This window comes from Heterocephalus glaber, unplaced genomic scaffold (assembly GCF_053883595.1).
Source record: "Heterocephalus glaber isolate CG9 unplaced genomic scaffold, H.glaber_assembly_v1.0 deba00001555, whole genome shotgun sequence".
NCBI lineage: Eukaryota > Metazoa > Chordata > Mammalia > Rodentia > Bathyergidae > Heterocephalus > Heterocephalus glaber.
Window position 1 is genome coordinate 16,094,925 of NW_028258346.1, and position 25,708 is coordinate 16,120,632.

The following is a 25,708-nucleotide window of genomic DNA, read 5'->3' on the forward strand; positions in this document are numbered from 1 at the left end:
GAATCCCATTTGGTCAGGGTGTATGATCTTCTTGATGATCTTCTGCATTCTGTTTGCCCGTATCTTATTGAGGATTTCTGCATCTATGTTCATTAGTGAGATTGGCCTATAGTTCTCTTTTTCAGTTGGGTCTTTCTCTGCTTTGGGGATCAAGGTGATACTTGCTTCCAAGAATGAATTTGGGAGTATTGCTTTCCTTTAAATTTCACTGAAGAGTTTAAACAGTAGTGGCAGTAGTTCCTCTCTAAATGTTTTGTAGACTTCAGCAGTGAAGCCATTAGGATCCGGGCTTTTCTCAGTTGGTAAGTTTTTAATTATGTTTTCAATTTCATTGATTGATATTGGGTTGTTTAGAATTTTTAGGTCTTCTTCGTTCAACTTTGGTAATTCATATGTATCTAGGAATCTGTCCATTTCTTCTGTGTTTTCCATCTTACTGGTGCATAGATTCTCAAAGTAGGTATTGATGATCCTCTGGATTTCTGCTGGGTCCATTGCAATTTCACCCTTTTCATTCCTAATTGCATAGATTTGGGCCTTTTCTTTCCTTTTTCCGATAAGGTTGGCTAAAGGTTTATCAATTTTGTTGATTCTTTCGAAGAACCAACTCTTTGCTTCATTGATTTTTTTTTGTATCATTCTCTTAGTCTCCATTGCATTGATTTCTGTTCTGATCTTTACAATTTCCTCCCTTGTATGAGCTTTGGGTTGTCCTGCTCTTCTTTTTCTAGAAGCTTGAGGTTCAGCATCAGGTTGTTTAATTGGGATTGCTTTGTTTTCCCAATATGAGTATTCACTGGTATGAATTTCCCTGGTAAGACTTTCATTGGGTCCCATAGATTTTGATATGTTGTATTGTCATTGTCATTTAATTGTAGGAACTGTCTGATTGCTTCTTTAATTTCCTCTGTAACCCATTGGTTATTCAGAAGTGTGTTGTTCAATTTCCATGTGGTTATGAAATTCTTGCAGTTTCTTTTGCTATTGATTTCCAATTTCATCACACTATGGTCTGATAATATACAGGGGATAACTTCAATTCCTTTGCACTTACTTAAACATGTTCTATGTGTGAGTATGTGGTCTATTTTTGAGAATGACCCATGTGCAGCTGAAAAGAATGTGTATTCTGATTTTGTGGGGGTGGAACACTCTGTAAACATCTGTTAAGTTCATTTGATCAAGAGTTTGATTGAGTTCTAGTATTTCGTTTTTGTTTTTTTTTTGTCTAGTTGATCTATCTACTTGTGACAGTGGGATGTTGGTGTCCCCCACTTCATTTGCATTAGTGCTTATTTGTTTTTTCATATCCATTAGTATTTGTTTTATATCATTGGGTGCAGTAGTGTTTGGTGTATATATATTTATGATTGTCATCTCTTTCTCTTGGATTGTTCCCTTTACAAGGATTAGTGTCCTTTTTTATCTTTCTTTATCCCTGTTGGTTTGAAATTCACTTGATTTGCAAAGTGGATAGCTACTCCTGCTATTTTTTAGACTCCTGTCATATGGAGTATTGTTTTCCACCCTTTAACTTTCACTCTCTGAATTTCTTTTTGAATGAAGTGTGTTTCTTGTATGCAGCCTATCGTTGAATTTTGTTTCTGGACCCATTCTGCTAGCCTATTTCCTTTGACTGGTGAATTGAGACCATTAATATTGATGCTTATAACTGATACATAATGACTTATCATTGTCATGACTTTTTCTTTTTGTTGGATTCTCCCTCTTTCCATTTAATTTCTTGTCATGCCCGATGGATTCATTCTGCTGTGCTTCCTGGGGTTGTCATCCTCGTTGTCTTTTCCTAGGATATTGTCTAAAATTTTTTGGAGTGCCGGTTTGGTATTCATGAAGTTCCTGAGGTGCTCTTTATCATGAAAGTATCTTATTGCTCCATCAATTTTGAAAGATAGTTTTGCAAGGTACATCAATCTGCATTGGAGGCTGTTTTCTTTTAGGGCTTGAAATACATCACCCCAAGCTCTTCTTGCCTTGAGGGTTTGCGTTTAGGAGTCTGCTGTGATTCTGAAGGACTTCCCTTTGTATATGATTTGTTTCTTTTCTCTAACTGCCTGTAGAATTTTGTTCTTCTGTTTGGTTTTTTGATTCTTATCTATTATATGCCTATGTGTAGATTTTTTTTTTGATCAAGGCTAATTGTGGTCCTATATGCCTCACTTATCTGTATGCCAAATTCTTTCCCCCTGCTTGGGAAGTGTTCTGCCATCACTTCTGTGAACAGTTTTTTTTATGTCATCAGCACTCTCTCGTGTTTCTTCATTGACTCTGATCAGTCTCATGTTATTCTTCTTTGCATCATCTAGCAGCTGCTGCATTGATTTCTCATAGTCTCTTACTATTTTAAAGAGATTTTTCTTTTCCTCATCACTAATTGCAATCTTATCTTCTATATCTGAAATTCTGTCCTCACATTGGCTCATTCTGCTGTGTAAACTTTCAATGGAGTTTTTAATCTTCTGGAAATCTGTTTGCATCTGTTTTATTGATTCCATTTGTTTCCTATGTTGGGATTCCATCCTGTTCCTCAGCTCCTCTATTTTTTTTTTATCTGTGTCCTCTCTAGATTTATTAATCATGTCTTGCAATATGGGCACAATCTCTCTCTGCTGTTATCTGAGAAATTATTTCTGGTTTCATTTTTTCCAGATCCTCTTTTGTTGCCAGTTCAGGGAGTCCAGGTGGTTGAGTATCAGAGTGTTAAATCTTGTTTCCCTTTGGGGTTGCTTTAAGTGATCTGGAAGTCTGGTTTTGAGACTTGTTTATGTATCGTCTCATTTCAATGGGGGGGTCTTGGGGGGGCTGTGCTGCTGGTGCCCCCGTGGCTGACCTCCTTGGTGCTGGGGGCAGCTCTGCTCCTCAGTGCTGGGGGAACTAATATGGCAGCCCGGAAAGCTCTGGCCAAAATGATTTTCAAAATGAAAATAAAATGTATACTACCTGATTTTAAAACTTATCATGAGGTTATAGTAATCAAGACTTATTGATCTCAATGTAGATAAATGGATCAGTGGTACAAAATAGAAAGTCTAGAAATAAAAGGGAGATTCACATACAGATAGTCAATTGATTTTTAATAAAGCAGAACGTATCTTAAATATTGGCAAGTAATTTACATATGTAAAAACGGAATTTTGAACCAGCCATACAATATAATTATACAGCTTCTGAAAAAATAGGGGAAAACCTTTCTAACCTTAGGTAAAAATGTCTTAGGTATGATACCAAAAGAATGGTCTACAAGAGAAAAAAAAATGTGCTTTATTGTTATTATGAACTTCTCTTCCAAAGACACTGTGAAGAGAATGAAAAGCCAAGTCATAACCCATGAGAAAATGCTTTAACATCATATATTTGGCAAAAGGCTTGTGCCAGGCTATATAAAAACTCCTTAAAGCTCAATGATAAGAATTTTTTAATTATATTAATATATAATAAACAAATTGAAAATTTAGGGCTGGGGATTTAGTTCAGTGGTTTCGCTGCCTGCTGCGCAAGCCCAAGGACCCGAGTTCGATCCCCGGTACCAAAGGAAAAAAAAATCTGAAAATTTAGCCAGATATAAGGAGATCCAAAGAACATATCTCCAGTCAATAAGTACTAGAAAAATTAATCTCCCACAAATGGAAGAGATTGCAAAGGGGAAATGGAAATGCATGGAATATTTCTTTCCATTTTTTTCTTTAAATTTTAATGTAATAGAAGTAGATATTAATAAAGAAAACATTAAAAAGCACTTTTCTTACTTCTATAAAAAATAAAACAAAATTTCATAACAAAGTAATTAGTGAATAACAACAGTTAATACACTGTGTATCATAATCTTAAAAGAATGGCCAACATGCTTAGGGTACAAGTCACAGATAAAAAAGGCTTTCTAGGGCTGGGGATTTAGCTCAGTGGTTATGGTGCCTGCTGTGCAAGTGCAAGGACCCGAGCGAGTTTGATCCCTGGTACCAAAAAAAAAGGCTCTCTCTTGAAGAAACAAAGAGACAAAAGCATAAAAGCACAGAACTTTCTCTTCAATGAACTAAGAGAGATTAGTAGTATCAATGAAGCAAATTAGCATATATATAAAATATTTCTGAAACAACAGAATAGATAATTTGGGGAATTATTTGGACTTCTCTCTACTTCCTATTCATCTATCTTCTATTTTGCTCTGTCTATCTGTCTATAGATGTAGACAGATACAGATATTGAGCTTCTCATTAAAGAGAAACGTGCGATTTTAAACTTGTGTGTCTGAGTTATTTCCCTGAACCACTATCTTCTGAAGTTGCATCCATTGCCTGTCCATGGAACTTTAAGAAATTTCTGCAACTACAGTTGTAGGAGATGAGAAGAGAGTAACTATGATAAGGAAGTAATGTTTGGTAAGTTATGAAATGCAGTATGAGCAGCATCACAGACTCAGGGAATAGAGACTGTCAAAGATTAAATGGTCTCCAGAATCAAACGCAGCATTAAACTTGAGGAAGACAAGGATGGAGAAACACGTAGGAGGATATTAGTGATGTGGTTAAAAGCGAACAAGCAAATAAAAACACAACTTTGGTAGGATGTTAGAGACTGAAGCCTGGTGTCAAGGGGTTCAATATTGAATGGATTTAAATAAGCAGGTGGCTATAATCAGCTACATATATTTGAAAAACATAGGCGGAAGGTAATTTGTGGAGACTCAGGGTCAGTGAGAGTATTTCCTATTAGTTTGGATAATGTGGGCAAGAGGAAGGCAATGGGAGAGAAGTTACCACACAGCAGTTCTCACGCTGAGAACAATCTCAGGGAGCTCTGGAGAAAAACAGCTGCCCCGCCAGCCAGTTAGAATCTGGTCGGAGCCACGTCTGGGGGGCCTTCAGTCTTCCCCAGGCAAGGAGCAAGAGCGGTAGTTGGAGCGAGAACATTGGAGGGAAAGGTTTTCCCTGCCAGTGCAGGGGTAGCAAAGGGTTCTTCCTCACGGAAGGAGGAAGGGGAGGAGGAAGGGAAAGGAAGAGAAAGACCTCTCTCTCGTTTTTGGTATTTGTTGTTGTCGGGACGCAATTATTCCCTCAGGTTACACTTATTATTTGGGGTGAAATTCAGTGTGAGGCCTTGAAAGAGAAAATGCAATTCTGAAGCATCTTTCTACCTTCTCTGGACTTTGAAAGTCATGCCAGTCAGTTTCTGATCCAGCTGTAACAAAGTTAGAGCCACGAGGGAGACACAGCTACCCACGTTGAGGGTCACCCCAAGCAATAAAACCATGATGCCCAACATGGGTGCCCCGTATCCAGCCTAAGAGAGTCAGGCTGTGTTGTCTTTTCTCAAAGACCTCAGGCTGCTCTGAATGTTGTGTTCTTCCTTCTGGTTTCAGTTCATTTTCAAGCTTTTCCTACCAGAAAATGTTACTTTTGCTGTTAGCAGGTGAAGAAGGAAGAGACACAGACGGTGAAGTAGAAAGAGCCGACAAGGCTCCAACCTGCACACACCGACAGAGAATTAAATTGTGTGCTCTACGGTTTACCTCCATCATGATACTGTCTGTCTGGAGACAGCAGCAAACCCTAGGTAATGGTGACTCCCACAGAAGTGTCCCCATTTCAGATGCTGATCTCAGGCCCCACATTGTGGCTTGTGCCACGATGTAAATTTGAGGCTTCCATGATTCTTTTCTGGGCTTAGATCACTTACTCCAATGACTTCAGAACTCATAGAAGCACTTTACAAATGTCTACCCGTTTACTATAAAAGGCTACATACAACTCAAAAACAGCCAGCTGGAAGAGAAGAATAGGCAAGGTAGGGGAAGGAGGGTGAAGCTTCCACGCCTTCTTAGGGTGCTCCACCTTCATCCGCCTGGCAGTGCCTCGAATCTGGTCTTTCCGGGATTTTCACGGAGACCTCATCACTGTTAGGGTTCATATCTAGATGTCCCCCAAGAGCCTCATGTGCTCATAGGTGGGGTACTGGAGAGGTGATCAGGGGATTTATGGCTGACTTGCTGTCAGGAGGCAGGTCTGATCAAAGAGGTGGTCCCTGAGGGGTGGTTGGGCTGGCAGAGATTTTCTCCCTCTCCACTCTTCCCTTGCTCTTTCTCTGCTTCCCCACAGCCATGCCCTGAGCAGCTCTCCTCTGCCAGTCCCCTGCCAAGCTGTCCTGCCTCGGAGCCGGTGGACTATGAGCTGAAACCTCAGTCACCTGTGAGCCAAAATAAACCTCTCCTTCTTTAAGTTATGAGTACCTGGTATTATGTCGCAGCGACGAGAAAGTAACTAAGACAATCATGTAGGCACGACTGATTATTAACTCGCTCTGGAGGTCCCCTTCTTGTCCCAGAGAGTGGGAGCTGGGGCTGAACATCCCAAGCTTCTGCTCATGGACAGGCTTCTCTGGTGACAGTGTCCATCCAGGAGCTCACCAACAGTCACCTGACTGGAACGGTAGACACGGTGGTCACCCTGAGTGTCCCAAGGGATCAGCAGCTCTGTCAGGAACCGAGACCAAATATCAGCACAGAACCTTGTCCTCGAGCACCTACTACTGCTGAGGAAGCGCCAAGGGGCAAAGATCATCACATACATCATCAGTACATTTCTTGTTATGAACCACACCATCATCATGCATACGCATAGCACCATGTACACCGAGTACCGTCTAACAGCAGATTCGGAGCACAGTGGCGTGGCTACCTATTCCTGACATCTTCTTTCATGGTTTTAATTATCTTTCATCCTAATCGTTTAGATAAGCAGACCTCAAACTGTGCTTCACAGCACTGGCATCAAACTGGGCCTCATCAGAAATCTGAATTCCCTCACCCAGACCTCCCGGGTGGGAAATAGCAGTAGGGCCCGTAACCGGGTGTAGGAAGCTCCCCGTGCTGAAGCATGAGAGCCGTGCCCCTCACTGCCGGGCTTGGCAAGGGGAGTAGGTTCTGAGGCAAGGCTTCTTGTGCTTCGTAATTCTCAGCTGGGTGTTAGATATCTGAGACTCATCAAATCAAATGCATCCTTACCTTACGGAATGAGCAAGGCACACATCTTATGGAATACGCAACACTATGCAATTATTAATCATACAACTAGCATTGAGGGCTTGCTTCAATCCAGCCATTGGTTTTATCCAATGATTTTTAATGCCCTGTGCTGTTGTCTGATAGTCCCCTTGACATTACCTATATTTCTAGGCTCGGGTCTCACTATATAGCATCTGTGTGTGCTGCTGTGTCAAGTACATGATCGCCACTTGCTCTTTAGTGGAGTGGAACTGCTAGAATTTTCTTCCTTTTGAGAAATAGGAAACTTCTGGATTTTGAATCAATATATTTTTTCCTTTTCATGTTTATAATTTAAAGCATATTAATAAGTGACAGGGTTGTGTCTTGATTTCCAGTCATTTATTCTTTCCACTCACCCCCTAAACCCTGGGCTCCTATCTGTCTTTGGATTTGTCCTTGAAATATGTCTGTGTCATGTGGCGTCTGGCTTCTGGGTTGGTACGTTGGGTTTCTCAGCTTCATCCGATTTCAGTCCCTTGCAATAAATAATAGCCATTTTAGATAAAGTTTTAGCTATGAATAGCTTCTTTCCTCATAACTTCATCTTATATTTATTGCCTAAGATGATAGATTGAAAGTCATCACCTAGCAACTGGCACATTTTTCTCTTGTGGTCTGGTTACTTGTAATGATTGACTATTGCTACAGCTTCGCTTACTCGTCCTGGTCAAAAAATGGATATAAAGAGTCTAAAAATAGAGGCCCATGTACATATGCTCAAGACTATCAGCACAACTTACTGAAATGAATTTGTTTGTACAAAATGCTTTGTCTATCAATTTATTTCTCACATCTTCAAAAGGAGTAGCTGACTCAAGCCCATCTAGGATTTTATACTTACAGTACCTTTATTAGTTCTGTTATCTCAAACTCCAGATCTTGTGGAGACTGGCTTTTGTGACTCTGTAAAGAAAGCAACTAAAAACTTACAGCAAGAAATAACACAAAGATTTTTATATTGCTTCATGTTCATTTCTCATAGATTACTCTGTCACAAAAAATTAATGCTTTGTACTTTAAGAGAGGCTTTCATCCAAAAACCTCAAAGAACTTTATAAATAAGTGAGTATGATTATCCACACTTACAGGTTGAGAATGCTGCACAAAGCTGTTAAAAGTGCATGGTGCCTCATTGCCAAACTCCAGAAGAAGTTCATGTAAAATTAGCTGATTTATGTATAAGAGGTTGTACATGTAAGTGAGGTCTGCCCAGGCCTCGGCGGAGCATGGATAGTAACAGAGGTGTACTAATGGTAAACTGAGACAGCACTGGCTCCTCTCCTCCCGCATAACTCAAGACCGCAGCTTTCTGGAAGCTCTCTGTGGATACTTGGGTGTCCCCAGGCAGCATTTCCCCTGCTCAAGAGCTGTCCATCCCTGCAGGGCATCCAAAGTTCCCACCAGGTGCTGGGATGCGATTCTTTCCTTGCCCTGACAGACTCTCTCTGAGAGCTACTCATGCCCTCAGGTGCCAAGTTGCACGATGCCTGGTGGCCCAGGGTGACGTGGGAGAGTATGTGACATGTTCTTCCGTGTGTGTCAACTGCTGTTACAAGGTAGGCCAAGGCCAAGCATGTGGAACTCCAGTGTTTCGCAAGTGACTTTTCTTTTCAAGGACAACTTCACAGGAGCCAGGCTCAGAGAGGTGACCTAATGGTGCACATCCTGCTGAAACCAGATGTGGTGACTTCTGGGTAACGGATACCACACTCGCTCATTCACACCCACCCTGATCTGTGAGCAAGAGCAGAGAAGCTTCTGTTGTCCAGGACCTGGCCTGGTACTATCAATGAGGCCTTGAGATTCCCCTGTGGAAACACAGACTTTCACAGAACCTCCACATTCGGTCAGGGTGGATCAAGGTAACAACCAGATCCCTCTGTAATTTTGTTGGAACACTCACAGAAACAGGAGCATCGTCCAAGCCACAGACACGGCCATTTTAATTTGAAGAGGGAGAAGGAGAAGTAGTTCTAGGATTAGGCAGTCAATAAATCTTATCTAGAATGAGGGAGCAATGAAGTGAGGCTAAAGCTATAACCGGTGATGAAGTTGCTATTGCCTCCTTCCTGGCAGCACTCAGTGTAGGGCAAAGCCTTTCCCTTCATCCAGCCTTCCCCAAGCTTCTCACCATGAAGCCAAGTCCTAGAAATAAGCCCACTAGAATATCACTTAGTGACACTTTTCAAAGTTCTCCATGATGCTCTTACTGTAAGGAGCAATGTATTGTAAGCGTCCAAGTATGGGAGTGTCCTTGGAGGTCTCTGGCTGGAAGACGCTGGTACCCAGGTAGACACAATAGTGGTACCCTTGCCCTTGACATTTGTTGGCTTTGACCAATGGAGAAACCAGCAGACAATGGACCACAAAGAAGAAGGAGGACAGGGTTCTTATCTCCCTATTGTCCTCTCTCTCCCACCTGTGGCCTCCCTGTGGAAACATGCACCAACTCTTCTTGATTTCCTTAAATTCTGGCCACTTTTTTGCATGTCATTTCTTGAGAAAAGCTCACCTTACTTACTATAGAGTGCTGTTGATTGGTAGCTGAGTCCAGCCATGACCAAAGCTTCTTTAACGGATTCTCTACATTACACACTGACCCTGTTCTCTTAGGTTGGGTTCTTCACAGGTGCTGCTAGGCATATCTCTGATGGGAAGAAGCATACTTTGACAAGTTATCCTTCGTGGTTGTCCTATCTCACTTAATAGTTTAGGAAAGATCCTCAAAAATTATTTAATTTCATGATCACCTGACTATTAGTTTTTCGACTGTGAGATCAGAAAACTAGAAATTGCACAATGGTTGTGGAAATCAAGTCCCAGAGGAAAAAATTAGTTACAGAGATGTACATTATGCAAAGAAGCCTGTTTTCACACTAAAGAAAGCACAGAGAATATTAATCAAACACATCAATGGCATGTATTCCCAAAGAGATCAGCCTTAATTAGCACATTTAAAGATGTTTAGCATTGCACCAGATTTTTTTTACCCCTTTAAAACCAGCCACAGGCCAATTATAAAGTCCAGAGAACACGATAGACAGATTTCCTTTCCTGGAACCTATAGTGTAAGGAAATACAGATCCTAGCACAGTGTTTTAAGAGTTAGCACACTATTTGTTCTCTTGGTGACTTAGTTTGGATTGCTTTATCAAAAATGATAACACTTTCATTTTAAATATTTTTTTTTTTTTACAAAAAGCTTTCTTGCAGATAAAGTTGTTTCAAAATTACATGTTGGGGCTACATTGTCTCTTCCTGTGAGAATACATTTTTGCTTTTATAATGGAAGTCAGTATGAAAATAAGGGATGCTGAGGGAAACTGCTTCATAGCCAAACTTTAGGACCACGTGTAGTGGGTTAAGCAGCTGCCCCAGGCTGTCCGCAGAAATCCCAAGACCCAGGGTCCTTCCAGGGAGATCTAAGGATAGTCCTGGAGACGTTTTAATTGCAATTAAGAAAAGGGAGCACAGAGGAATGCCTTACGTCTTCTCTGTGGACTGTGGACTGAACCTGGGCCTTTCTGCATGTCAGGCAAGCAAGCTCCCACTGAGCTACCCCCCACCCCAGCCCAGAATTCCCAGCTGCTGATGTGTTGCTGCCACAAAACCGCAAAACCACCTGGGAACTCTTGTTTAGGGGTAATTATTATCTTCAATGACTGAAGAAAGCGTCCTTTTTCTCCTACTGGTGGAATGTTTTCAGAGAAAATAATTATTGTAAATAAGCACACATATTATAGAGATGGAATTGTTTGCAAAAAGTTAAAATGGAGCCTTCATGGGGCGGGGATTTAGCTCACTGATGCCACGCTTACCTTGCAAGGGAAAGGTCCCGAGTTTCATCCCCGGTACCGGGCGGGAATAGAGCCTTCAAAGAAGTTTCAGGATTGTGGTGGGCTCCCTTGGTGAACCTCTGGGGTGGCAATTCGATTCCTTGCTGTGCTTGAAATTTCTTTTCAGTTTTTTGCAGCCCTCCCAAGTAGGGATGGAAGCAGGGTTCTATTTCTCTGTAGTTCACAGTGTTGGGCGTCATCAGGTGGTGACGTCAGGACGCTGAGACCACCCGCTCTGAGAGTCGACTGTCTTCATGAGGGCGGAAGAGCAGAGGGCAAGCTGGTGGGCTAAGAAGCCAACGCACTTGCCTTAAAGGACCCGAACGCTTAGCTCAAAACCAGCGCCGGAACCTCCATCCTACTGCAGTCTGTACCTGTCACCGAGCACTGGACAAAGCCATGTGTGCCCTTCCCAGGTGTGGTTCCCTCTTCTGTTAATAAGAACATCACCTGGGAGAGGAGGCAACCAAGTTTGGGTTGAGAAGTTCGTCATGTCGATACTCTGGATTCAAGTACACAACACCGCTTTCTTCGAGATTTTCACCAAAACTCCACTTATTTGTATATTGACTATGAACTCTGAGACATTTCAACGAATTAAGTGGGAAAGGAGCAGAAGTTGGGAGAGCTCGCTATAAAAATAAGAGTTTTAAGTGTTTGTAAAGATAACTCTGGGACAGCATAAGGGAATAAACCTGAGGGGTGTTAGGGTTTTTTTTTCTTCCCAAAGACCTTGAGAGGATGTGATGAACTAAGGATACATGGAACAGCTGCACAAGCACTGGATTTTGCTCTGCAACATCTAAAGATCTTAAAGGTATCAAGATGGATTCAAGAATCTATGAACATGGGATGCAGATTTAGTTCAGTGGTGCTGCCGCCTGCCTTGAAAGTGCAAGGTCCTGAGTTCGATTCCTGGTACAAAAAATCTATGAACACAAGAAAATGTGATACATTTAGTAATAGAAAAAAACTAAGAGAAAAAAAGTGAATGTGGTTTTTGCTCACAGAATGGATAACATCAAGCCACCTTTGGTTGTTCCTTCGCTTCTGGTGCCCCTCCAGAACCACAGCTGCACTGAAACAGCCACACCTCTGCCAAGCCATGACTTGATGGAATTATGTGATGAGGCGCACAGGAGGGTGGGCAACAGGACAGACCTTCGATACAGACTGAAACCCGGGGAAGTGGCCACAGCCAGCATTTTCTTTGCGACTCTGTTGTTGTTTTCTATCTTTGGCAATTCCTTGGTTTGCTTGGTCATCCGTAGGAGTAGGAGGACTCAGTCCACCACCAACTACTTTGTGGTCTCCATGGCATGTGCTGATCTTCTCGTCAGTGTGGCCAGCACTCCGTTTGTCCTGCTCCAAGTCACCACTGGAAGGTGGACACTTGGGAGTGCAATGTGCAAGGTTGTACGCTATTTTCAGTATCTCACTCCAGGTGTCCAGATCTATGTTCTTTTCTCCATCTGCATAGACCAGTTCTACACCATTGTTTACCCACTGAGCTTCAAGGTGTCCAGAGAAAAGGCCAAGAAAATGACTGCAGCGTCCTGGATCTTTGATGCAGCCTTTGTGACCCTGGTCCTCTTTTTCTACGGCTCCAACTGGGACAGTCATTGTAACTATTTCTTCCCTTCCTCCTGGGAAGGGACTGCCTACACTGTCATCCACTTCTTAGTGGGCTTTGTAATTCCATCTGTGCTCATAATCTTGTTTTACCAGAGGGTCATAAAGTATATTTGGAGAATAGGCTCTGATGGTCGAACAGCGAGGAGAACAATGAACATTGTCCCAAGGACAAAAGTGAAAACGGTCAAGATGTTCCTCATTTTAAATCTCTTGTTTTTGTTCTCCTGGCTGCCTTTTCATGTAGCTCAGCTCTGGCACCCCCATGAACAAGACTATAAGAAAAGTTTCCTTGTTTTCACAGCGATCACATGGATATCCTTTAGTTCTTCAGCCTCTAAACCTACTCTTTACTCAATTTATAATGCCAATTTTAGGAGGGGGATTAAAGAGACTTTTTGCATGTCCTTGATGAAATGTTATCAAAGCAATGCCTATACTATCACAACAAGTTCAAGGAGGGCCAAAAAAAACTATGTTGGCATTTCAGAAACCCCTCCCATGGCCATAACTATAACCAAAGACTCAATCTATGATTCATTTGACAGAGAAGCCAAGGAAAAGAAGCTTGCTTGGCCCATTAACTCAAATCCACCAAATACTTTTGTTTAATTTCTCAGAATTCATTTACTTATTGTAATGCACTGGAGATTAAAATCTTTAATTATAAAACAAGTTATTTACATAGTTTTTCACTAAACTTTCTGAGTTATTTTGTAAAATGCATTCATTTGTTGATTATAGTTTTTGTGACTTTTATGCTAGTTGCTTTTTGTTTTAGGAAAAGCATTCACCTTAACTAGGGTCATTATTTTATGATATTAGTTAAGATGCATAAAAAATTCTTTTCTACTTTTTATTAACCATTAGGGCACAGTTTTTGGTTAATGATTCCACTCTGTTTTGTTCTGTTTTCTTTTTCTTCTCTCTACTGAAGTTTTATACCTATGGGCTTCTGTTTCAGTGAAAGCCTCCATGTCCTACATTTCTGAAATATATATTTCTTTAAGCATTTAGGAGTAGCTAATACTCTATATATTTTCACATTACCTTCTTCCAAGTAATCACTGGCCAGATATGTGGAAAACAATTCATGTATTTGAATATATTGGAACTTACTGGGAAGTCTCTTATAATTGTGTTTAAATGAGAATTCTTAGTGAAAAAATGCTTATGGTGTTGCTGAAACTTTTGTCTTTCTCTTGATTTCTTCCTACTTAATCCAAGCTACTGATGAGGTCTTGAAAATTCTGAATTCGATGTGATGTGTTCCTCACACCTGGGTCCCATCTAGGCTGCCTCGTCTTCCTCCTCTGAGCTATACACAAGCAAATGAGCAGGTGTCCTTGCTAGGCACACCCAAAAAATGTCAAAGGGAGAAGTGGCAGATGGCATTTCTTTCTGCTCTGCAGTCCAGTGATCTTCAACTGCCCAGCCTTGTCACCATCCACCCGGGCAGAAAGGACAAAGAGTATCTTCTCCTTTCTCCTAGAAACTCAGACCCAAGTCCATTTCTCCAGCCAGGGCTTCCTTCCCTTCATCTCTCTCCAAGTCGCAGTACCGTACCCCAGCCAAACTCAATCTCTTCATTGCCTATGATAACTTAAGACTTTTTTCTCTGGTTCTCAGGTCTCCATTACTTCAATTCTAGGACCAATGCATTTAGAAAATGTTTCCTATTAAATAATAAAAGGCTTAAAGACAAAAAAAAAAAAAAAAGAATGTCATCTGCCTTGCAGGAGTGACCCGAGGGTCCAGTAGGATGATATTTACCCCAACGCTTTCATAAAGTGAGAAAGGCTCTCCCAGTCATCCTTGATGTACATGGACCTCTGCAATGTGCCCAGTACAGCTGAGGCTATCTGGCTCTGCACTAAGAGTGGACACTTGGATCAGATTTATTGGTTGCTGGGGGCCCTGTGGTTGTCGGGGAGTTGGAGGTATTCAAGTCACCTTTACCCAACTCATCCTGAGGAGGCTGGGGCAAAGGTGCTGGGTGGGCCAGGGGTGTGTTCGCTCATTGAACAACTAACTGTTCATGAGTGCTGCTTGGGTCTAGGTGCTTGGGGTAAAGGAGTTTGCTAGACCTACAAAAGCTCCTCTCCCTGGGACTTCTGGGGGAAGAAGATCCAATAATCACTGAAATAAAAATGTAATTTTAGAGAATTTTTGGTACTTTCTAGATAATAAAGCAAGAAGAAAGGGAAGAAAGTGGAGGATGGAGATGTCTTAAGCTTTTCTTTTCTTTTTCTTTTGGGCAATTTCAAATCTATAGAAAGTTAAAATGATAGTATAAAACAAACACTCATTTTCTTATCACCTAAATTCACCCATTATTAACATTATGCCATATTTTCTTTCTCACCTTCTTCTGTGTTGTCTCTATGTACATGTTCATTTACACATGTGTGGGTTTTCATTGTTGAACCATTTAAAGTAAGTTGCAGACAACATGAAATTTTGTCCTTAAATTCTAGCAAATATTTCCCAAGATCAAGATCTTTATTTGTGTAACCACAATGCTGTTATGATTCTTAATAGGACATAGAAACAGTATTTAGTATGTAACAGAATGAAAATTGTCCTCAGTTGTGTCAGAAATGTCTTTCACAGCTGTTTTTATTTTATATATATATATATATATAGAGAGAGAGAGAGAGAGAGAGAGAGAGAAAGAGAGAGAGGAGATTTTTATTGTTTGGGTGATTTAAAATTTGTGTTTCTGCAGGTATGACATTTGAGAAAAGACCTGAATGTTAGGGATGATCTGGTTTGTGAGCATTTGATGCATGGAGAACAGTGAGGTCTTGAAGTGGGAATAAATGGATGTGCTTGAGAAATCTCAAAATCAGCTGGGAGTAAGAGGAAGAGCTCTGGGCAGGGTGTGGTGGAGAAGTGGGTGATGCCAGTACTCGTGGATGTGGGAGGGGAGTTGAGTGTTGTGTTGATTCCAAAGGGGAAGCCAGTGGGGGTGAAGGACTAGGAAGGGATGTGAACTGACTCACACTTTCAAACGGTCATGCTTTCTGCTGTGCGGGGCCCACACTGAGTTGGGCAAAGTGGGAGCAGGAAGGCCTTTCTGGAGCACAGGGAGCTCCCACCTGGGGTCACCACTAAATTCTCAGCCCCTGTTCCTGTGCTGAGTTGGAATTTTGTAAATCTAAAACTTGAAGCCATCACCCCTTGGCCCAATCTGTCAATCATCATGTTTAGTTTTAGCCATGTGGGCAATTTTATGAGTATTCTCTTAACTTAATTTTTTAAATCATTTTATAAAAATAAATGGGAAATGAAAAAGTACATGTTCTGAGACTACAATTAAGAAGTGTAACCTCCTTAAGTTAATATACTTAAGACCTATGTTGGAGGTATTAATAATGTCAAACGTGGGACATCCTGTTGTACACCAAGCAATTCTGTGTTCAGTTGAGAAAGAAAAGAACATTTAAAAATGCACATTTCTGATATACGTAGTAAGAGACACCTGAAAATAATTGCAGAGGTACTGGGGGTTATGCACTGAGTTTTAGCCCTTTTGGAGCACAGTGCATTCTTTAAAAAAGCATAAAAGTCTATTGTGTGAATTTTCAAGCATTTGATTTTTTTTTACACATTTTTCATATTCAATTAGTCTGGTGATTAATACCAACTGTCACAGCAGACAAATCCTGAAATCTCAGTGACTTCTACACTAAAATATTCCTAGCCCATGCCCTGGGTCATGGAGAGGACATCCCTCTCCTGGAGCCTTGTGATCTGGCATGTGTCACCTTCCTGGTGGCCTCTGATGCTCGGTGAGAAGGACACAAGGAGGCACCGGGGTGGGCACTGCTTCTGCTAGGGTTCAGAGTCTCCAGCTTGTCCGGGGCTGGGAGATTCAGGGGAGCATTTGGGATGTTTGCTTGGGTCCGTGGCTCCTCCACAGTCATCATATGTAACAGCAGGACCCTCAGTGAGGACAACATTAGAAAGGAAAGAAGGAAGCTTGGTGAGAGGATTCTGAACGGAAATAGAGCTTCAACATCTTTGCTTTTCCAAGCGTTCCTTTTAGCACGATTGCCAACACCATCAGGTATCCCTGGAAACGTCACAGGTTTCCTGCCTGTCTTAGAGAGACCGGGTTGTTCTTAGAGGAGGTCCCAGGAAAAAGGAGCCGAGTGCCAGCCCATCACTGAGGACAAGCTCGGGGTGGGTGTTTGTGCCACAGTCTGGCTCACGACGAGAATGAGGGCGTGTGTAGGAGTCTGGGTGTCAGTAAAGCTCGGACTTATCTGAGGTACACCTCAGGCCAGCAAATGTCAGCAACAGCAGAGGCTTGCAAGGTAGCGTCCGGAGAGTCCACACTGGCATCTGCTACATGACTATTGTCCCTGAAGATGAGAATTCAAATCATGGGAAGAGCTAAATTCAGAAACACTTCTCGGCTTCAGAGTACACGTGCGCTGGAGAGGTGGCCCGGGCCCTGGCAGAGCTGGGGACTGGGAGTCAGTGTCCAGGTCAGCTCCCTTCTCCGTGGCTCCTGAGGGGACCCAGCCGCTGAAATGACCCTTTTAGCAGGACATTAGCCAGCACTGGGAACCTGCCGAGCTCTGAAACTATCCAGCCTTCTCTTGGGGTTAGCTGAATGCCTGGAATATCTCTTTGTTACTCATGGGTGCCAGTATTTCTTGCCACTCCCATGGCTTCTGCGGCACTGGAGGAGTCTGCAGTCCAGAGGATAGACAGAAGAGCCAAAGCCAGGGACTGTGGAGGCCGACGTGCTGGAGGGCGTCAGTCTGCACAGCCCAGCCCTGCCCTTCCCCGCTCGCCAGTCCCTGTCTAACCTTGGGCAGCCAGACAGCGCAGGGCACTCCAGTCTGGTGAGCCAGGGCTGTGGGTGTTTCCTGCCTTTGTCTTCCACTGCTTTATGGGCCTGGAATCCAAGCCTTCCAAACCCCAGAACCTCCCCTGTCAGCCTGGGTACCCAAGTACTGTGTCGAGCAGAGTCCTCCGTTTTCTCATCTATAACGTGGAGATGATAACACCTGTTTCAAGAACCAGAAGATACTTTTGTCTGCCTTGCTTGCTCTCACATCCAGTTCCATGAGGCTATTGTGCTGTCAGTCTAGGGACCGTCTTTGCTAGCAGAGGTCGGCTCATCAGAGTTAAGTCCTCATGGACTTGCAGCTGAGCTGTCCCCAGCCCCCAGCCAATCCAAATGCACCTTCAGGACTGGCTTGGAAGCTGTGAGACAGGGCCTCTGTTTGTGTAAACCTGGGGCTGTGTGATGACATCTTTCCAGGTCATGGAAAAGGCATCAGCAATGGAGACAGAGAGGAGAGAGAGAGAGAGAGAGAGAGAGAGAGAGAGAGAGAGAGAGAGAGAGAGACAGAGGTCTAGCTGGCCTCAGACCCTTTCTATTATATCATCCAGTAAACCTCTCTTTCTTTTTCTGCTTAAAGTAGTTTGACTTGAGCTATAGTCACTTGCAACTGGACAAGTCTTGACCAATGTCCTACCTTTCAGAGTTATTATAAGGACTAAGTAAGACAATGCACTGAAGTACATTGCACATCACAAAGCCAAACACGCTTGCTAGCATGGCTGAGGTTGCTTGGAAGGGGCTGTTGTCATGAGCACAGTATCTTGCTTATTCTTCATTCTCAATCCTTAGGTAACCCTAAGATTTGATGAGTTTGTAAGCTGAGACTACTCCACAAGTATTTTGGCTCCACAGAATTTTTTCCACCTCGTTCCCCATAGCTGCTTTGCCCTTTACTGACTTCCGGGGATATCATGAAAGCTGGTATTTGAAATCTTTTATTGTATATGTTACAGGGACATTGGCCACTGGTTCACTCAGGATCTGCCTAGAAAACTCATAAGAAATGCTTCTCAGACTTACATGGCAAGGAAGGAAAAACTTGATTCCCCAAAGCAATGCTTTTCTAACTTTCTCAGCCCTGTCTTCAGAGCAGAGTGAACTCATCCGCTCTGGGGTTGGAGACACGGCTCTCAGCACAGTAAGCTGCCCTTTCTACTGTTTTATGTTAAAAATTCCTGTGACTTTTGTATTCTTCTCCAGGATACATCCATGCTCATTTTTATGGAAGCTGTAAATTCTGTCTCAAATCACTTTGATGGCCTCTAAATTTGACACGAAATTTATGGCTCCTCCTTAATAATAATGGCCAAAGTGTATAGGTAACAACCTATGTCCTAGTCTCGATCTTCCAATTGCTCTATGTTTTCTCTGATTTGACTTTAGTTTATTTTTAGCTTTCTATTTTATGGTATATTCTCTTATAAATTGTCTCAATGACTTTGTGGAAATAAGTGGGTTATGAATAAGTAAAAGCCCCTCTATAACATAAAAAAAGAATTGACAAGATTGAAATTGTATGACAAAAGGGTACAGGATATGCACTTAGTTTCCTACCAATAGCTGTCTCACACCCAGTGTTAGCTGACTTGAGTAACACACTGAATGAAAAAGGTGTTTAAAATCTTAACAGAAACAGTACAAAAAGCACAGATTATATTTTCCTTATACACAGAAAATCAAAAGTCCTAATTTGAAGAGAATATATTCATACCAATTTTGGAGGCATTTAAAGAATGGATGTGATTTGTTTCCTCTTGACAAGGGAATAGGAAAAATATTTTTGTTATCAGAAGAGCTCGTTATATATTCAAGGTAATACAATGGAATAAAAATTGTGCAATAGTAATATCTTTACAGTGAACACCAATTGCTGAATTACCTGCTCTTCTGGATACCCTTAGAGAGATCAGAGAGCTGGAGAGTGCAGAATGAGGGCTACAAATCGAAGGCACATTCACTTACCTGGTTTCTTGTGTGGACAGCATTCTCCGTGAGGCCTGGACTTGGAAGGATTTCCTGTTGTGTCCCCAGGGCTCCCGCACATGGCCCCCAGGAGCAGCCCATGGGATGCACTGTGCTGATCCCCATATCCTCTCTTCCTGAGAGAAGCTATGTGGTGTGCTGGAGGCAAAGTCACTGCTGGCTAAGTTCTACCATCTCTTGTTCACCAATAAAATTCACTCACATCATTTAAGGCAAGAATCCTTAAGATGGAATGGGTTGGGACAGTCCTTGGGCCCACTGAAAACATGGCAAGCTTTGTGTGTTGGGTCCATTTTTCAAGGCTAGCATAGCTTTCTTTCAGCAGTAGAGCATTTGGGTAGGAGAAAAGCTAACACTGCTTCATAGTAGGGTAACACTGTGGTTGAAAACAATTAAATAGTATATTTCAAAATCGCTGGTAGAGAGGATTTGTTCAACTCAAAGAAATGATAAATGTTTGAGGTGATGTATATATCAATTATGCTGATCTGATTATTACACATTGTATACATGTATTGAAATATCACACTGTACTCTGAATATGTATAATTTTTATGTGTCAAATAAAAAGAAAAAAGGAAAGAAAACAAAAATAGTTTGTGATCTTGACTGGGTTAGATGAATGATCTGGCCTAAGAATTTAATCTCTCTAAACCCTAATTTTTTCCTTGTGATGGGAGTAATAATATGAAGAGAATATTACTGGCAGTAAATGAGGTGACCCCTAGTAAACACTCAATTAAGGTCATTATTTTATTTGTTCGAGTAAATCAAATCATAATCCAGAGACTATCATATGCTCTTTGGAACTGATTCTCATTTTAATAATTTTTGATTTTCAAAATAAACTGTATTTAAAATTTTAAACATTATCGTTTTCATGTAGCAACATCATCCAGTGGTTTTGAAATATAATAGTTGAGATCGGGCGCATTCAGGGTGGTACGGCCATAGACCTTGAAATATAATAGAAAAATGAAAACTGCAAAGGGAGAACAAAGGTGGGGGTTTGTCTTTCTTGTCCAGGGTCAGAAACAAGGTTAACCCATCTGAAGGGGAGTTGGGTCTTTGTTTGAAATTCTCCCGCCTCTTCCCTGCCTTTCCATCCTCACCTCCAGGGCCCTGTGAGCTGGAGTGTGTACTCACTTTGGGAAACGCCTTCCCTGAAAGTCAGCCTGGATCTCTGCGAGTGCTTCTTCAGCTCTGAGTTCAAGTTCTCTTTGACTCTGCTAATGTAAGTACTGAATAGGCCATCATCAAAGGAAGAATACACGGGCTGGGGATTTAGCTCAGTGGTTCCACCGCCTGCCTTGCAAGTGCAAGGACCCGAGTTCGATCCCCGGTACCAAAATAAATAAATAAATAAATAAATAAAAGGAAGAATACACAAACTCTCAGGTTTGATAACAGTTGTGCTTTTTTTCACATTCTTTGGAAGACTTCCTTTCTCCTGACTCCACTGTATGCAAGAATGAATTTTACAGATGTTTGGCTTACTCAACATAAATCAACACCTATTCCTGTTGGTGAAGTTTCCAACGGTGGCCCTGTGCTCAAATAGTGATCCCAGTTCTTTTCTTTGGAAAAATGGCCCTCATAACTCTTGCGAGACAAAAATATGTAATAAAAAGTCCCCAGTCTGAAGAAGGAAAGTAACTAGAATGTACTAGGAGCTTCTAGATATTCTAGGTGTGTGCTTGCATAGCTTTAAAGGCAAAGCTGGAGGCAAGCATTACAACGTAGATTGGGGCAGAAAGTTGGTGCTATGGAGGGATGCTGGAATTAGTCTCTTCCACATGCCTAATATTTCAGAAGAGACAGTTAAAATCCAGAGTGATATGAGCCAGGGTTGTACAACTGTTACACCTCTCCTGACCTTGGCTGGTGACTGGGCTAGGGCGTGAAATGCACACAGCGGGAAACAGGAAGTAGCTGCTCTGTTATTACTTTTATGAATAGAAATTGGGAAGTTAGTTCAAACCCGCTTCCTGGGCCCCAGGTCTCCGTCTCCTACTCAGAGGTCCACCTTTGGCACCTTTTTCTCTGAGGGCCTTCACACTCACCTGATTGTGATAATGTTGCTCATGCTAAAGAATGGTACAGAACAGCATTTCCAAAACGTTTGCGTTCTGTGCTGTTATTTGGTATTCTCTGGTGGGAAGTAGTTGTTGCTTAAGTGAATTTTGAAAATGCTGAACTGAAGAAATGCTTAGGATTATTTCCTGCAAGACTTCTCAGAGCCTTTAATATGTTAATGTGAATTCTGATTCTCAAGGAGAGGCATAAAATATATGTATCTCATTGTCAGATCTTGCTGGGCTATCCTCATTCTTGTGTCCCTCCCCTATTCTAGCATTTGAGAATGAATGGGGCTTAAATTATTATCCTATTTGCATTTTAATAGGAGATACTTTAAAAAGATATGGTTTGCTAAGTTACTCAATTCTCTAATTTAGGGTGCGAGATCTTTAAGATCAGGAAAATGTCATTCAACTCTGAGTCCACATCGTTTAGCCCAGAGTCAGGCACAGTTCCTGGCACAAAGGTCAAAGGCACCCAATCCATCTATGTTTGTTAAATGAATAAACAAAAACTCTCAAGCCCCATAAGGCTTACTTTCTCAATGACTCTCCATTCTTGATCATTGATTCCATAGTTCCAGGGCCAGAATTACTAGGAGAGGTCAAGAAAACTTGATAAAGGAAATTATTAAGAATACTATTGTATAATTATAGTCTGCTTTCTTCTTCTTTCACTAAAGAACAGTCAGTGTTTCCTGGCTTGGCCTGTGTGTTTTGAGGAGGCAGAATCAGGGCAACAGGTAGAGAAAAACAACTGGAGAAGAAAAAGTAGGAAAATTACATGGATAAGAGGTGAGCTTTAGAAAGGCTCTTCTTCCATGAAGAAGGCTGGAGGAGGCCAGACACAGTGGCCCACCCTGTAAATCCCAGCACTTGGGGAAGTGAGGCAGGTGGATTGCAAGTCTGAGATCCTCCTGGGCAATTTAGTGAGACTTTGTTTCAAAACTAACAATAAAATAATGGGCCAGGGATGTAGTTCAGTGTGAAAGCCCTGGGTTCAATATATTCAATATCCAGTACCCACAGAATTGAAAGGAAGCAGCTGCATTAGGGTGGAAGATACTGAAGGTAACGAGATGGGGAGGAGTCTTAAGATCTCTTGGGTGTGACACACACACCCGCCTCTAGCCCCCGCCCAGGCTTTGAGAGTTTCATGAAAGGCAGAGTAAAACCTGGCCGTGTTCATCTGTACTCTCTCTGCCCTCCTGGGCAGCCCTGTGCAGCCTGGGACACAAGGACCCAGTAGTATTTGGGTTACATCACCGAAAGGAGAGAAACCAGGGTAAAGTAGAATCAGGGCAACCTTCCCTTTCTCATGGCATGAGAGTCCCTTGTGCATGACTCTCGGGAGCCAGGTGCACCCTGGTCACTCCAACTATGTAAGAACAGAGCAATGTAGCTGCCTTTCTTAAAGTTTTTTTTAACATTTGTATGCCATTTATGAAAGGTCATGGAAAGCTATTTTATAATGTACCTACCTACCTACCTTAAAAATAGACTTGCAAGATAAAACATTAACAATCCTAACAATTGTGTAGTCACCCTAAGAAACCTCCTCACCCAGCTCCTGGCCAAATGAACCGACTGGAAACTGAAAAGCATTTTAGGATTTCGCTAGCATAAGATACCCAGTTTTGCGGTGTGCACATTTCCAAGGGCTCACAAAAGGATTTTATAAACTACTGAGTAATCTTAGGTCAATAAATTATTTTGGTGGCCTCAGCTTCTCACTGTTCTTGATCCAAATATAGCTGCCATGTGTACCCAGAAAAGCAAGAGTTCCCCCAGCACCCAGATGGCTGGGAGGCTTTTTAAAAAAATATGGGTAAAATGGTATTTAGGAGAATCTGCCTACATCAGGTTTGGAGGAAACCAAAGCTTTCACCTACCCCAGACAACACACCTGACTTTAGTCTTCATTACTGAGTGAATTTGCTTAATGAAGCATTAAAAGGGTTTTAAGGCTCCACGGGCAGAAGGGAAGCGAGCTGGGAAGACCATAGCACCAGGTTTAATTCCGCTTACCTAGCATTTGTTGAGCAATTAGGATGTACTGAGATGCGGATGATACAAGTCCACATGGGTATCCGTCCTAAAAAGAAAGAAAAGAAGGGCACATGGGTTGGAAAACGGAGATGGAGATGGGAAAGCCAAAGGGAGGGAGGAGAGAAGATAGAGGAAGAGGAAGTTACCACCTCAAAAGTATTAAGATAAGTGTAACAAGGGAGAAATTAGTTAAAGGTCGCTGACAGAGGAAAGGAAGAAAAGGAAGAACACAATGAGAGAACGTGAAAAGAAGAGAAGAAATGATTAGAAATGATCCCAGAAAAGTAAAGACTGGTTTGGGGGCTATGGTTTTAGCATCTTCTAAAGAGGCTACGTAACAACACGGTCACCCCATTTTCATGTCCTTAATCTGCACGTAGAGAAGTTGGGATGCAAATGCTTTTTTAGAGTTCTAAGGTGTCTAGAGCGTTTAGAGTGGACACGGAGTCACTGCACTGACCTGCAAGGTTACTTCAGATTTTGCTTTTGGAAATTTTTTTTTGCAAACAAAAACACTGGATTCACAGTCAACATGTAATAAACAACAAAATGATGTCTCTTTTGTTTTTCACATAATTTTTAAGTGCCTCTCCCATGAGGTAAGCCATCAGCCTCAGGAAAGTCCTGCTGCACTGTGCAGAAGGGTTCATTGCAGTGTCTCCTGGACAAAGGGTGTGAACGTGGGAGGCCAGAGTAGGTAAAGGGCCTGCTGTTTATGTTGGTGCATCTTCTTATTTAGAGGCTTCCTTTCTTAAGTTTAAATTTGCCAGGAGGGGAGAGGAAAGGGATGGAAAAAGAATGAAGCCAGGTTAAGTGCACGTACCAATTCCCCAAGATGAATGTGATCACTCTGTACGGCAAATATTATGTACTGCAAAATTTTAAAAAGCTGTTAAAAATGCATGGATGAGAGCAGAGGGTGTCTGGATGTTTGCTGAGCTAACCTGCCTGGGAGCACTGGGTTCTAATCATGGCGCTCTCTGGCAGGTGTTCCTTGGAGGTCAGATCCACCTCCTGCCTTGAAAGCCCAAGGTCCTGAGTTCGATCCCTGGTGCCACACACACACACAAAAAGATCTTCATGGATAAAGACAGGTAACTTCTGCTACTTGGTCACCACCGCCCGGGAGGCACACAGACAGGAGGTTCTGGGAGGGGCCATTAATCAAGCTGTGGTGGGGGCCGGGGATTTAGCTCAGTGGTTTCACCGCCTGCTGTGCAAGCGCAAGGACCCGAGTTTGATCCCTGGTACCAAAAAAAAAAAAAAAAAAAAAAAAAAAAAAAAAAAATCAAGCTGTGGTAAGCATGTAAGACTCTTGGGGGCTGAAGGCACATCAGTGGGTGAAGACCCTCCTTCCCATCCCTCTGTGGTGTGTTACCAGGTCTAGGGAGGAAGAGAATTGTGGCTTTTGTCCAGACATGCTCAACACAAACGTGTTCAAAAGTAGGTGCAGTCAAACCGCTGGGGCTTGACGCTGGGGGATTCTGTGTGTTGGGGTTGGAGGGAGGCAGCCAATTTGTTTCACATATATTATTTCTCCAGGAAACACAGCGTAATTGAGGACAAATTTCCACCCTGAATTGCATCATTAGCTAACACAGGGAAAGTGAAATGCTGTTAACTTTTCTTTTTCTTCTGCAAAGCTGATGAGCTGCAGAAAATAGAAATGAAAAGTTTAATGCAATTTTTTTTTTGCTAAGAATATGTGTTGAAAATCAGAATCAAAACACTTTTACACGGTAATAGAAATCCTACATTTTAATACATTGCCATGCACATAAGGAGTCAAGTAATGCGGAATACAAAATAGTCAAATATACAAAATGATAGAGCAGATTTTCAGGCCTGATAGAGATCATGCTTACAGACACGAGGGGGCAAAAATCTATACAGTTTCACTTTTATCAATTTAAAAAGAATCAGCCCCCCCCCCCCAGTTCTCCTTGAGGAAAATCTCAAACAGAAGGAAGTATTATAAGAAAATAGAAAGGAGACCCAAGTTGGTAGCTGCTTAAGATACGGAAATCAGTGGTTCAAAATTGTGGTGCACAATAACTCTTATGTTTAGAGAAAAAAGTTTCTAAACATCTTATGCCCTGGGAGCCCAGGGAGTGCAAGGGATATCCGACAGAAAAGGCACTCTTGTCTTGCCACGGGACTTGATGTGTTCGCCTACATCTGGGCCTGAGAGTCTTTGTAGGGTGCA

General features: G+C 42.1%; 2 protein-coding genes across 2 annotated transcripts in view; one reads left to right on the forward strand and one right to left on the reverse strand.

Annotated features, from left to right (window-relative positions):
- Nucleotides 1-1,205: 1,205 nt before the first annotated feature.
- The window catches only part of Samd12 (sterile alpha motif domain containing 12), a 422,167-nt gene continuing 397,664 nt past the window's right edge, over nt 1,206-25,708 (reverse strand). Inside the window, exon 6 of the mRNA XM_087190712.1 lies at nt 1,206-23,548. Within this exon, the coding sequence (XP_087046838.1) occupies nt 23,478-23,548 (71 nt within the window). The 3' untranslated portion in view covers nt 1,206-23,477. The remainder of the gene's footprint in view (nt 23,549-25,708) is intronic.
- Nucleotides 11,908-14,250, forward strand: LOC101708203 (putative G protein-coupled receptor 19). The gene has a single exon (XM_087190719.1). It carries the CDS (start codon nt 11,908-11,910, stop codon nt 13,138-13,140), a length of 1,233 nt encoding a protein of 410 aa, XP_087046845.1. The 3' UTR covers nt 13,141-14,250.